Genomic DNA, 13105 nt, shown 5'->3' with positions numbered 1-13105 from the left:
GAACGGGGGCATCCTATTAAGCTAATTCGCGAAGGTCCACTGTGTGAACTGTAAATACATCAAGGCCACTCGTGTATGAGTATGTTTCGAAGAACGTCATGCAGAATGTGAGCGCCTTAATACAATGTTCAGAGAAAGACCGAATTCATAAAAACCGTTCTTATTGTTGCACGGAAGTTCGTTTACAGAAGGCGCATTTGCTATAAAGAACTTTACAGCGTGTTGGTAGACTCCCGTTTTGAATTCTCTAAGCTATTGCATATTGGTTTTTACCTCTGTCCGCTGAATGTGAATCGCTAATGCGTCTGCGCCTTCCGCGAGAGAAAATGGTAGTGCGCTACGTGTCACGAAAGAAGATATAGAGCATTTTATTGCCATTATTACTTCCACAGTGCCCTGTGAGATTTTGTAACACGCAAAGTGAGAAAGTAGAAAGAGGCAAGACAGGGATCTGGACCAGAAAAAGCATCTTGCTAACAAATGGTCAGACATCTACATGGGAACATTCCCATTTATCAACGTTACGCAGAACTCGACGAAAGGAATAGCGCCAGGATGATATGGAGAAATTCAAGCCAGCTATCTGATTTTTATATGGCACCGTCCGCTTATTTAGAATCACGCGGCGGCAAGCATTCTTTTCTTGGCTCTCGGTAGTCCCGCCAGGACTAGGTAATTATGGGAACGTAACCAAGAAATTACCATAGACATATGGATGAAACACGTGACAACAAGTGAACACAACTCGTAAAGCGAAAGGGAGGAAACTCTGGCTGTCTGTAATTATGCGCTTTAAGCAGTGTTTTTTTTTTTTTTTTTTTGCTTTCGATGTTGCATAAGCATATGGTTTTCTTATCTGAAGACAGGCGTCGCTAATGAGCGGACATATCATACGTATGTAATCCTTGTGTCTTGCTTACGTCATAACTTTCAGACATGCTTTCATTAGAGCCGTCACACTTTTTCTTCGTCTCCTTTTGAAAAGAGCAAGTACTAGCTCGCAGGTGCGCACGATCTTGATCAGGATAATTCATCACACCTTTCGTGGAAGCGCGAGAGACTTCACAACGTTTCTAAGTACACGAGGGAGCGCGGACGAGTGAAGCAGGAAAGAGAGTGGCACTTGTGAGTAGATGGCTGATACAACATCCCGTCCAAGTACAATCCGTCTCCCATTGTGTTTCACCCAGGACTTCTCGGCCGTGGACAAGGACAAGCGAAAATGTGCCCGAGGCAGGAGATTCCCGTCAACGCCAGCGGAGAGCCGGCGGATAATGTGAAAATCACGGCCGTGCGTCTCGCGGTCTCCCATGCGTGATCGCTCTCCGCTCCAACGGGTTGCGTGTATACCGGTGGGACTCACGTTCGTCAACGCCTCCAGCGATGACCCTCGCCCCCCACCGATTTTACCCGCTCCCTCCCGCGCGACCAACGGCGGCCGTGGCCATCTGCGCCGGAACGAAGCATGTGCCGTGATCACTTAGAACACGAGTACACCGAGGTAAGAGGGGGGAGGGCTTGCCGTCGTTTGAATCTGGAGCATTCCTCTGCTAAAGCCGCGCGTGCGTGCATGCCGCATGCCGTTCCCGTAGTATCTCGCCACTGGTCCGCACAGCCGCTCTCTCTCACGTGGTAGTGGTGGCCGGACCTCGTTGTTTTCGGCTCGCCGAGAAAACGAGAGTGAAACGGAGAAAGGGCACTCGAGCGGTGAAAGGTGAAGCGAAATCACCGCCCGGCCGAGAGGAGGAAGGGCGGCCAGGGTTAGAGGCCCTCCACACACGATTGTCCGCGAGCGCGCTTGCTGCTCGTGTGCACGGTCTAACGCTGGCGACGCCGAGGCGTTGCGCAATGTAGGTCGGCTGCACCTGATTGGCGGTGGAAGAGCGCGTCGATGCCCGGGCGTAGCTCTATAAAAACGGAGATGAGTCGCGGACGGAACTCATCCTCCGACACTTGCCCGAAGTGCCCAACCGGTCATCACCAAGTGCGAGTGCCAACCGACGCCCGACCCGTAACACCATGCACAAGGTGAGTTCGCGATGGGCCGAAAGGGGCGGCCGTGGTGGAGGCGGAGGCGGTGGCACGCTCCCTGGATTTGTGCCCCGTCTTCAGACTCCGTGGTTCGGGCCTGCTTCTCAGTCCGCGGATATAAGGGATTACAGCAGCGGACCACCCGTCGCGTTCGGCGAATGCTGCAAAGGCGCACTGGCTTAGTTGATTTAGCCCGTTTGTTCCTTCGATGGTGCTGAATTAATTCCGCATTTGTTCCTTTCATCCGTCGGCGTTCAATGCTAACGACGTACACGTCTGACAAGCCCATTGATTAGATACATAATGGATGCAGTATGTCGACTGGCGTTCCTGTTTAGGTTTCGGACTCCTAAAGAACTGTCTTCTCTAAGCCGTTTAAGATACTCTTTCTGATAATGTTGCTAATTCACCTATGACATCAGCTTCTCGACGATCACATTACCTTTCCAAATCCTTTTCGTTTATGCTGGGAGACTTTTGGAGTAGTGTTTTCTGTAAGCACACGATTTAAGAAAACTTGGCGCAAAAAGACGTGCGAGATAGCTAGCCTAAAGACGTTTGTCGTCATCTTGCCGTTCACTACAGACGATGTGTCTTGCATCGTTTTCGCATCATATATGCGCGACTACATGCCCAAACATCGGCACGATTGCTTGAGCAGCACATAGTTAACGTACGACGTATGACGGTTCTGCATTTCTCCCAGCAACATCATGCTCCGTTTGTGCTCTGGCAGTTGTGAAACTGAACGATAGACATGAGAGCTCCACAACACGTCGCATAAACTTCCGATCGGCAGTCGTGACTTGCTAAAAACAGGTTTTTTTTTTCTAAGTTTTAGTAGTAGGCAGATACGTTTTCTTTTTTTTTTCTGACGGCTCATGGCAGTGAGTACCTCAATATTGCATTCTCAAGAGGAAGATTGCTTCACAGCCAACATTATGACCCGTTCAGACCCGCACACGCTAAAAGGAGAGGTTTGGGCGAAACAGTTGCCGGCATGCCTCTGTAAGGCCAGATGAGCTTGTAGCTAACACCATCGTACTTCCCCTACTTGTCTTCTTCTTGTGTCACTGGAGCTGCTGTAACATTTGATGTTCGTGAATGAAACTTCACTGCGAAATAGTGATCAATGGCTAGGAAAGGCACGATATTTGTAAGCTGAAAGCTGCTGTTGCGCTCGTCAGAGACTGGAAGGCAGTGCGCATTACGTGCTTTAAGAACAAAGCATAGATAATTTCACCCTGCCTCACATATGCGTAAGCCACGTGAAGTGTGCTCAGTGCAGACCGAAAGTCACGTACAGCCTAATGACGCTTTTTAGAGGTTGCAGCGGTTTGAGGGCCAATGGCGCTGCAGCAGCGCCACCTCACGGTAAAGCGAATCTCCTTGTAGTCAGCCGGCATTGAGTACATTGAGGAGTAAATGTGCTTGTGCATTAGGAATCCCTAAAGAAACTCCGAGCCCCATTTTCCGCCTTTCTTGCAGGATCAGCTATTTTCTCGTAAGTGCTATGTTCACTAACAGTTAACCGAATAGCGCCCAGCTGAACAACGTGAAATTTGTTTTCAGCGAGTTCACAATAGCTGTTTCTGAGCTGTGATGCGCAAAAGAGATAAAAATTAGGCTTCCTACCGGGTCACGTTTATGTTTTTATCAATGCCGTCCACTCGGAATGAAAGCACGGCAGCTCTTGCGTGCTTCGCAATTACGTTTCATTTGTTCGAGCAGAGCGCCTGATATTCACCGTCTAAAATATTGTCTTTCCTTTTCAGCTCGTTATCCTCTTCGCCTGCATCTGCGTTGTCGTAAGTTACCTTTCATCAAATTATTTAGCCATTAGCGTCTGTTCTTAAACAGGGTGAGCTTTAAACCATATGCCACCGAACACAATTCTCTGACGGTTATTTTATAAATAACACGTCATGCTGTCACAAAAAACGTCAATGTGATAAAAATGAGGCTAACGGATGTTGCTAAGGGTGAAAAGATGGTGTGCAAGGGCCCTTCTACTAAACCTAGACATCTTTCTAGGAACCAATATGTCTTAGCTGTTAGAAAGAGAGAACTGATGATTGAAGTGCGAGCTGTAGAAAGCATCTGTTTTTATGCAAGAGTGGACATGATGCGTTTACTGCTATTGGACAACGCTGACGCAGATATAAAAATTTACACTGCAGAAAAAGCTAACTACATCAAGAAAGCTTCGCCACCCCAAAAAAAAGAAGAAATGAAGAAGAACAATTTAATATGTCAAGGTTAGGTACAAAACGTAAAGAGGACACCGAATTGAGCAGTTTTTGGCCCCCTGATATAACTCACTTAATACCTGAAGATGGAAGAACAAACATTTGTCATTTAATCAGAAGCAGCCATTCTTGCATCTCGAAGAAGAGAAGAAGACAATGTGTCTAAGCTAACAACGAGTAAGTCAAAAAAAGAAAAAAAAAAGAAGTCTTCGGGGCAGATGAAGCCACCTGTATGTTGTTCGCTACCTCTTAAAGAAGCCTCCAGCATTTATTGTGTTCTTATTATTGAGGTGAAAGGTAGCTATGATTTAAATATATATTTAATTATTGACTTTAGACAGACATGCAGAGAAGGACAGGCAAGACGAGAGCCATTCTCGGTGTGTTTGTAAATTTGTGCTCCTCTTCTAATCGCTATGTTGCGCCAATTAGCCATACAAGAAATACTTTGCACCGCTCTTCTTCTGCACTTAAATTAAAGCCATTGTGGCGTGACCGGCGGACCGTGGCGGCTTTTGAAATGTTTTGAGGGCTTCTTTTTTTTTTTTTTTTTTTGAAGCGTGGAGAAAAAAGCGACGTCAAAGGTAGCTCACCGGAAGCAACAGAATGTGTGGTTTTTAAATGTGTTCTAGAAATCTTGTATGGACATTGCAACCATAAAGTGAATAATTTAAATGTGAACTAAATTACCAATTGGCAAATAATTAGAAACTGAAGATTATTGGAGGCTTCTTTAGGAGATCACTCCCAATATATTGAATGCGGAGGGGGGGGGGGGGGGGGGGGGAGGAGGTTTCATCTGCCAATAAAGTTTCGCTTCCGTTTGAAACGTCTTCCGTGTTAGCTGGGACACCCCGTATAAACTGAAAGCCATAAAAAAGGAAGCGCTTCGATAGGTTTGCGTGAAAGCAAATGAAGTTGGCCACACACAGAAAAGTGGAAAGTTTAAAACTAAAGTGTTCGCGCCATTAGCTAAAGTAAACATTTAAATAAACTCGCATTGCGTTTAATTCCCACGTACCTCAGTGTGGCTTCTTCTTCTTCTTTCTGGGGTTTTACGTGCCAAAACCAATTCTCATTATGAGGCACGCCGTAGTGGAGGGCTCCAAATAAAGTTTGACCACCTGGGCTTCTTTAGTGTGCACTACAACGCAAGCACACGGGCGTTTTTGCATTTCGCCTCCATCGAAATGCGGCCGGGATTCGATCCCGCGACGTCGTGCTCAGCAGCGCAACGCCTTAGCTAACTGAGCCACCGCGGCGGGTTCCTCAGTGTGGCGACAGCGCGCGAGTGACCCTTCCAGTCATTAAAATTTAATGCCCAGCATGCTTGAATTCACCGTTCTTTGTGTTTCCCGCAAGTTTTTACATTGTCCCAGCTTAATCACGCAAGCCTCCTTTATCTTGTGATTGGTCGGCAGTGTTGCGTATGAATGAGTTCGTAAACATAGGTCGTGATAGAGGCCTCGCTGATAGTCTCGTGTTTACGCGTGTACTCTAATAAAGGGATCCTCGGTTCGCTACTCTAAAGCATTTGTGCCACAGGCTTTCGAGTCCTGAACCCTAAAACAAAAAGAGTTAGTGCGCTCAAGTGGTTCGTCAGAACAGGCACTCAACAAGTTCGCACCTTAAAACCTGAAAGTGATAGAAAATGTATTAAAGGTGGCATCCAGTCAATGACAGGCAGTTCTTCCGAACGCAAAATGCTTGGCTCCACGCTTCCAGTGTGAGGGCCGTTGACACTGGCTGTATTTTACAGCGATAGCAGTTATGGGCTCGCTCCCCTAGTTCTTTTGATGTCTGTCGTTGTTCATCGCAGAAATCACAGATTGTCTTGCAAGTTTATAAAGAAATCAATAAAAAATGCTATGTTACCTTTGTCGATTCGAATCCCGGCCCCACGCAGTAGCAACTTTCACCTTTCAACCATTCTGCCAATGCTATAGACAAGGAAAATGCTGAGCCTGGAGAGCGCGCTCACTCCGCTAGTTGCTATGACGACTGACGCCGAGCTTTGCAGCTACCTCTAAACCAGAATCGAGGTGAAACAGCCTAAATGAATCCAGTGGTAAAATTTGAAAGGCGGGACAGAAAGGAGAAGCAAGAAGCCGTGTGTCTCCAGTTGTTTACCACAAGGGGCCGGCACGCTCCACAATGGAAAACGACTTGGGCTAGAGCCGACATTGGAGAAAGCTTTCTTCTTATCGAAAACAGATTTCTCGCACCCTTTTGCTTTGGACGTCTGAATGTCTTTGAATGTTTGCTCGAACCATGCGATCCGAACAGATACCAGATAAAACAGCGCAAGGCTAAATGGGTATAATATTGCACTTACTATTGCGTCACTGCTTCGACGTATGAGCGAAAGTGCAGTTTCTTTCTTTCTTCTCTAAATACCTTTTTGCAGTCTTTTTCTTGTAGCGCAAATAGCGCACGTACGTAGAAAGAGAACAAAGACACACGCAAGGCGCTAGCGCCTTGCGTTTGTCTCTGTTCATTTTTTACATCCTTGTAATATTTGTGCTAAAAGGAGAAGACTTCGAAATGTTACACCAACAAGCCCAACTTTCTACGCCGATGGTCTCCAGATCCCGTCTTTCTATGCCACTTCTCCCGATCCTCGCACAGGGTAGCAAACCAGAAACTCGGAACTTGCCATTCCTCCCTCTCCTCTCGCAGTTCTATTAACAAAAGTCATTCTGAATTCGGCGCCACATCGTTGCCTGTATTTAATTACAAAGCAACTTGTAAGCTGGAGTGGTTCATAAAGAACGTCACTGGTCAGTTCTGACAACGAATTTCCGATAGGATAGGCGGCTGACCGCAGAGAAAATGAATGAGAAAGGTTTGTGAATGTGGCGCCTGTTTGCTTACAACGACCTTCTCATACGCAGGCCGCACAGCGGGGCTTCGCGCCGGTGGAGAACTACCCACCGATCCCGTACTCCTTCAACTACGCGAGCCAGGACGCCGAGGGCTCTCACACCCACGAGCAGAGCGGCGACGGCTCCGGACGCGTCACGGGACGTTACACCATCCAGCTGGCCGACGGCCGCACACGTACCGTCACTTACACGGCCGACGAGAACGGATACCGTGCCGAGGTCGTCACCAACGAGCTGGGCACCGAGTCCAAGAACCCCGCCGACGTCGTCTTCCAGTCGAGCGCCCCGACCGGTCCTGAGGCCGCCATCGCCAACGAGTCCAACCGACTCAGGGGCTAGGCAGCTACTTTGAGAAAGATTCCATTGCCGATTGCGTCCGCTTGCCTTTTGTATGTGACGTCATGTTCCTTCCACGGATATCTCCAAGCCTATAGCGCCTGGAGTTACAGTGCGTCACAAGGCGTTGTAAATTGTTCCTCTTCCTCTTTTCGTCTCAGATTCTTTCTTATCGTACTTCTCGTATTCGTACTGTTCAACGTATTCCTCTACGGTCCCTGTGTGGAGCTCTTTGTCTATGTGTTATACAGTTATCTGTGCTCTTGTGTGACTATCAATCCCCGTTTTCCCCTGTTCGTAGATGTAGAGACTCCTTTCCTGACACGGAACCTCGTAGCTTGCATTTTACGCAGACGGTCCCTGCGTGAAGCTCGGGGTTGGTTCTCTCCGGTGTGGGTACATCGTTGGGGCTTTGCATTAAAAGCGGGTCGTGGCAGCCGCTGGTGATCGGCTTTGCATGAGGTACATGTATTTACTTTCTGAAGCGGGATCTTCCTATTCCTCACTCGTAGTTCCGGTTGTAGTTCTGCCCTCGTTTACAGGTGCCAAGTAGCGCGATGCGGCCCATGTGCTGCTGCCTCAAGTGAATGTCCTGTGTGTGTGTTTGTCCTGACGTCTCGTCGTCGTTGTCGCTACCTCCCCGTTCTGCACCTGCCTCTTCACTACCGTGGGGAAAATGTTTGTCCGGTGTTGTGACTTTGGTGTAGACGTGTGCATAATAAAGAGTGATACTCATATCCTGGCATCGATTGATTTCTCGGTGAATTTGCCGTGCTTCGTTGAGCGTGGAATGGCTACAGATTATCCGGGAGAAGAAAAAAAAGTTGACACGGTTACGGAGTTGCTAAATAGCGACATTAGAAATTCTCTCTGAGAAGCAAACTCCTAGGATTTAGGCATGCCTCTTTCGGTAGCATTTAAAAGCATACACGTGTCTAGATGCACATATGCACGTGTCTAGATGCACTTAACGGGCTATTTGACCCTACATCTGGAGTCACGTGATAGGCAAGCATCTCCAGTTTCCATCACAAGTATTTCGCTCCCTTTCGATTCTTTTTGTAAATGATTGTGTAAGGATTGAGTAAAGTGCTGAAGAAGCACCCACCCAGCTACATCTTTAACGTTTCACGTAGTGCTGACCACAATGACATATCGAGTCTGACGATGCATAAACATAAGTCAATAGCGTGGATAACACAAGTTTTTCTTGGAATCTAGTATAAGCGCTTAAGTGCTACTAAGGGAAGCATAGCTATTAGTGTACTAGTAACAACAACACATGTGACAGTAACTTGTAAAACTGTGCACCACAAATACTTATAGGTAAAACCACAATTCTTCTGTCCGTCCTCACTCTGTCACTGAGCGCTCAACTAAATTGATTTCCCTGCAATTACAAAACTAATAAACAAACACTCGATAGCAGCGCTACTTATATATTGCCTTGAGCAACCTTCGGCATTGCTATGCTTGCCTTGTGTGTTCTTCACCCAAAATTTCTGTAGCGTTTGACAACGCCTGTGAAAAGGAAGAGAAACATTCACGAAATGTTTTCGTCGCTTCAACATAACGTTTAACCAAACATGTTCCATGGAAAGAAACATTATGTTAAAACGGAAACTTTATCGGTGGCCATCACATGTTGCCCTCGGGAACGATTGTCAAATTGCACTGATGCATGACAGTCAGCCATGTCAAGCTGAATCCTCCGCTTGTTGTAAGGTCAACGCAATGGGCTAAGTACTTCGGAGTGAGGCCACCTGGAAAATCCGAAGGCTGATAGTTGTCTCTTTGCCGCAGAATAGTCCAGCAGTCGAATCGAGGAGGTTAATTCACAAATATTATCACTCGTAAGTGTTCTCTGTCTTTGGCCGGCCGCCTTCGGTAATAATATGTCCAATACAAAGACAGGCTGTAGTTTTCTCTTATGAACAATTTCATCACAAAAGCTTATCGTGAATACGGCCCAGGTGCCCGCCTTGAGCGAGAAAGTGACGGTGTCAGCTGCAAGAAATCACTCCTATACACTCTTCGTATCAACATCCATAACACCTACTCAACATGATGACCGATTATATTTGCTCGTTCCGATTTCTACAAACTACTGACACTTCTTGAGCATCAACCATAGGGAAAGTAGTTCCAATATTGGAGTATTTCCAATACCACGCAATTGGATAACATAACGAGGCAACTGCACAGATAGCACATTTTAATCGTTGTTACAACGTGTCCACCATGGAGTGGGAAATGGATGTATGAAACCCTTCAGAAAATACATCGCAAATATGTTCCAGAGTGTTGCCGCTTTATGCTTTGTCGACTTCAGAAAAGAACATCTTGCTCTTTCAACTAAAAGGGATTATACTTCATATACCACGACATAGCTAAATGAAAAGCAGCCGTCTCATCAAGCATTGCATTGGGCACTTGAAATCCAAAAGCTCCCGGTGTTTAAGCTTTAGCGAAGTTATAGTTTGCAGTTACATTTCAACCAGCCGCTCATTAAAGGTGGTTAATCGGTAGTATACTTTTTTACTACACACCGTGCTTACATAGTAGAACATCTCAAGTACAGACGTCTGAGAAATAAAGTTGCGGCGTTGGGGTTCCCACCCCTACGCCAGACGTGACTCAACCACTGCATTCTTTCCGACGCTCACGCCCTATAGCGATGATTTGCATGACGGCGCACACAACGAGAGACGAGCGCCCGCGCCCGCACAGGTCACAAAATGCCAACCAAGGACGACGGTGGGATAGACGCCCACATGTCTCTCGTGTGGGAACAACGCATTGTATTTTTCTAAGAGCAATTGTTAAAGAAACAAGGGAATACGCACGCACACACGCACACACACGCACACACAAATATATGCGCACACACAACGGCGGTAGGCAGGTGGCCGAAAGCGAATCCGGCAGGTTTCGTCATGGTAAGTGTGTGCGGACTGATTTCGAGTTCATTTCGTTTAGTTAAACTGATACCCGCTCAGGTGGACAAGTGGCTATGACATTGCGCTTCCGAGCTCGCTGGTTCGACCGCGGCGGTGGCATTCTATTGGAGGCGGAATGCAAACACGCTCGTGTACCATGAGTTGGGTGTGCATTAAAGAACCCCAGGCAGGAGAAATTTATCTGGAGCCTTAACTACAACATGGCTCATAATGAGGCCTCATAAGGAGGCCGTCGTTCTGGCGTGTAAAACTCCTGAATTTAACCATTTTTCTTTAGAAAACTGACTTGAGATGAGATACGGGCATCCTTAATGGATGCAGCCTAATCGATCGTCGACGTATAACAAAGTTGGCTGATGAAATTGTAGAAAACAATAACATGGAGTTTATGATAATTTTTAGGAGATAAAAATGAGAGAGAGAGAGAGAGAGAGATGAATATCCTGTTGATCTTGTGGGTGGTGACTCAAATAAACTGTCCCATTCATTTTGAGTAAGTAGTACATGTATTTTTCGCAGCATTAAGAACACGCAAGTTTGACAGAAGTCGCCATCTGCAAGGACAAGCGAAGACAAAGTGTACATACACAGCAGGGAAATGCCATGTGGCCATAAAGTGTCGCTAGAATTTTCAGTCATGAGCAACAGCACAACAGTCGCGAAAAGTTTGCAAAAAAATTGCACTGCACGCTAGCTGATACCGAAGGAGAAAGCTGACGTGTAGGAATTCCTTGCATGCGTTCCGACCTCCAAATATGCCTGGTTTTACAGTGACCGCTAAAAGTGCACTACCATGAAAATGCTACAACACAAAAAGTAAACGAATAACGTGGCCTACGCGTCGCGTATAAGAACACTATTCAACTAACAGCCCATTTTGCGCGTACGCGAAGTGAAAAACGGTGGCGAAGTTTTCTTTCTTTCTCTCTTTCTTTTTTTAATCCAAAAGCTGTATCGACTGGACCGACGTCTCTTTATGGAGTTTCTAGAAGCGGCAGGGATCAGTACAAAGGATTATTCGGCAGAATTTAAACACCCCAATTGGATCATTCGACATTCATGGCGTACCGTTATACAACGCTAAAGACGAACCAGGGTCCGTATTAACACACACAAAAAAGGCTCTTACGCTACAATTGTTCACAAGAGTTAAACTCTTGTGAACGCTAATCATGATGTTTGACATATTACTAGCAAACGCGGCCGGCCAATGGTAAGGAGCACTTCCGAACTAACAGTTTTGTAAGTTTGAGCCCAGAAAAGAAATGAAGAAACACGAACTGCATGAATGTCCTATAGTTTCTTTTCGTTTCCTGCTTACATTTTCTGCACTCCACCGAGTTACAAATGCAATGACTCCATTTGGTATAAACTTCATAATCCCTAACTATTGATAGATTTTATGTTACTTTATTATTTTTTTGCTAACAAGGAACGAGATGTACAAGACAGGTGACGTAAGATTAGAAAAAAATATTATCCAAGAAAGAGCTACAAAAAAAAAAAAGCATGGCAACCGGAACACTTGGGGCCGACAGCGACGCGGCGAAGGAACGTGAAAAGTAAATATTATCGAGGCAGAGTGCTACAACAACTTCACATTGCATAAGCACTTAGCATATCCTCGCGTTTTGCCTCACACAGCGTAGCGGCTCATGACACGTGGACGGATGTGTGTGGTCTTTTTTTGGCTACCAACAACAGGTGCATACGTACAAGATGGTCGACCTTGGATACGCAGCGCCGACAATGAGTGCATGTCGCGACGCGTAGGTAGTTCTATAGGGTCAACGGAGGGGCAGAGACGCGCTTGAGATAGGATCTGTTGTTGGGGTATCGTGGCGTCGTCACAAAATCTCCATGAGCGTGCCAGAGACGGAAATTGCTAGGTAAGGGTTCTCCGGCGTAACTCCGTGTTGCGCTGGTCCGTTCTTGCGCGCGACTGCGTGCCGACTCGTGAGATATACGAGACGTCGCAAGTGCGTAATGTGCACTCCAGACGCAACGATCTAGGCAAAGTGACGAGATGATTGTTACAATCACCGGCAAGATCATGACGATTGTCTGCCGACTTCATCGTTCTCACAGCTCTGCTCCTGCTAGTTACACGTCTCATTTCATTGTTGGGTCGTTGTTGCTTTCCCTATCTGTCACCCCTATCTTCCTGAGCTTCCGTCATGTAAAATATTTCTTAATGTAGTCCTACCACGTTTCTTCTCACTGCCACAAATTTCCAACACACGTTTCAAATGCTAAACTGCTTACTACCAGTAAGTAGTCATGTGGCTATCTCTATTTCCTGTTCCTTTTTCCCTGATTGTCTTACTTCGTCGGCAGCTTTACAAGGATCACTACAACTAACATGAAGGGGTGAGAATAAGTGTATTCGGCAAGAAATTTTTTACGATTGCTTACAACTTAAGGTGGTGCTGCAGTGCTAGGTGTTGCATGCATGGAAACGCCAGAAAGTTGGAGCTTCTGACTGACTTGTTTTCAAGAAAGCCTCGCATCATAAAGTCGCGTATGGTTGATGACGTTTCGGTTCTCCCAAAGGTTTAGTATTTACAAAAACTACACGTAAGCTGCCGTTACTAGTATAGGTACACAACCAAATACTACTAAAACATCGGCGTTCGTGGTGATA

At 46.3% G+C, this 13105-nt stretch overlaps 1 protein-coding gene across 1 annotated transcript; it reads left to right on the top strand.

Annotated features, from left to right (window-relative positions):
• Window positions 1-1906: 1906 nt before the first annotated feature.
• On the top strand, window positions 1907-8246 carry LOC119460771 (cuticle protein 10.9). Its single transcript, XM_037721858.2, has 3 exons — window positions 1907-2028; window positions 3807-3839; window positions 7175-8246. Exons 1-3 carry the CDS (start codon window positions 2020-2022, stop codon window positions 7502-7504), a joined length of 372 nt encoding a protein of 123 aa, XP_037577786.1. The 5' UTR covers window positions 1907-2019; the 3' UTR covers window positions 7505-8246.
• Window positions 8247-13105: the final 4859 nt, after the last annotated feature.

This window comes from Dermacentor silvarum, chromosome 8, assembly GCF_013339745.2.
Source record: "Dermacentor silvarum isolate Dsil-2018 chromosome 8, BIME_Dsil_1.4, whole genome shotgun sequence".
Taxonomy (NCBI): Eukaryota; Metazoa; Arthropoda; class Arachnida; order Ixodida; family Ixodidae; genus Dermacentor; species Dermacentor silvarum.
The sequence above is the reverse complement of the archived record's forward strand: the minus strand, read 5'-3'. Positions and strand labels throughout refer to the sequence as shown.

What these genes read in the sequence shown, in the direction of transcription:
- LOC119460771 (XM_037721858.2), top strand. An exon ending in TCGCCTGCATCTGCGTTGTC is followed by an intron (nt 3,840 to 7,174) that starts GTAAGTTACCTT and finishes TCTCATACGCAG; the next exon opens with GCCGCACAGCGGGGCTTCGC.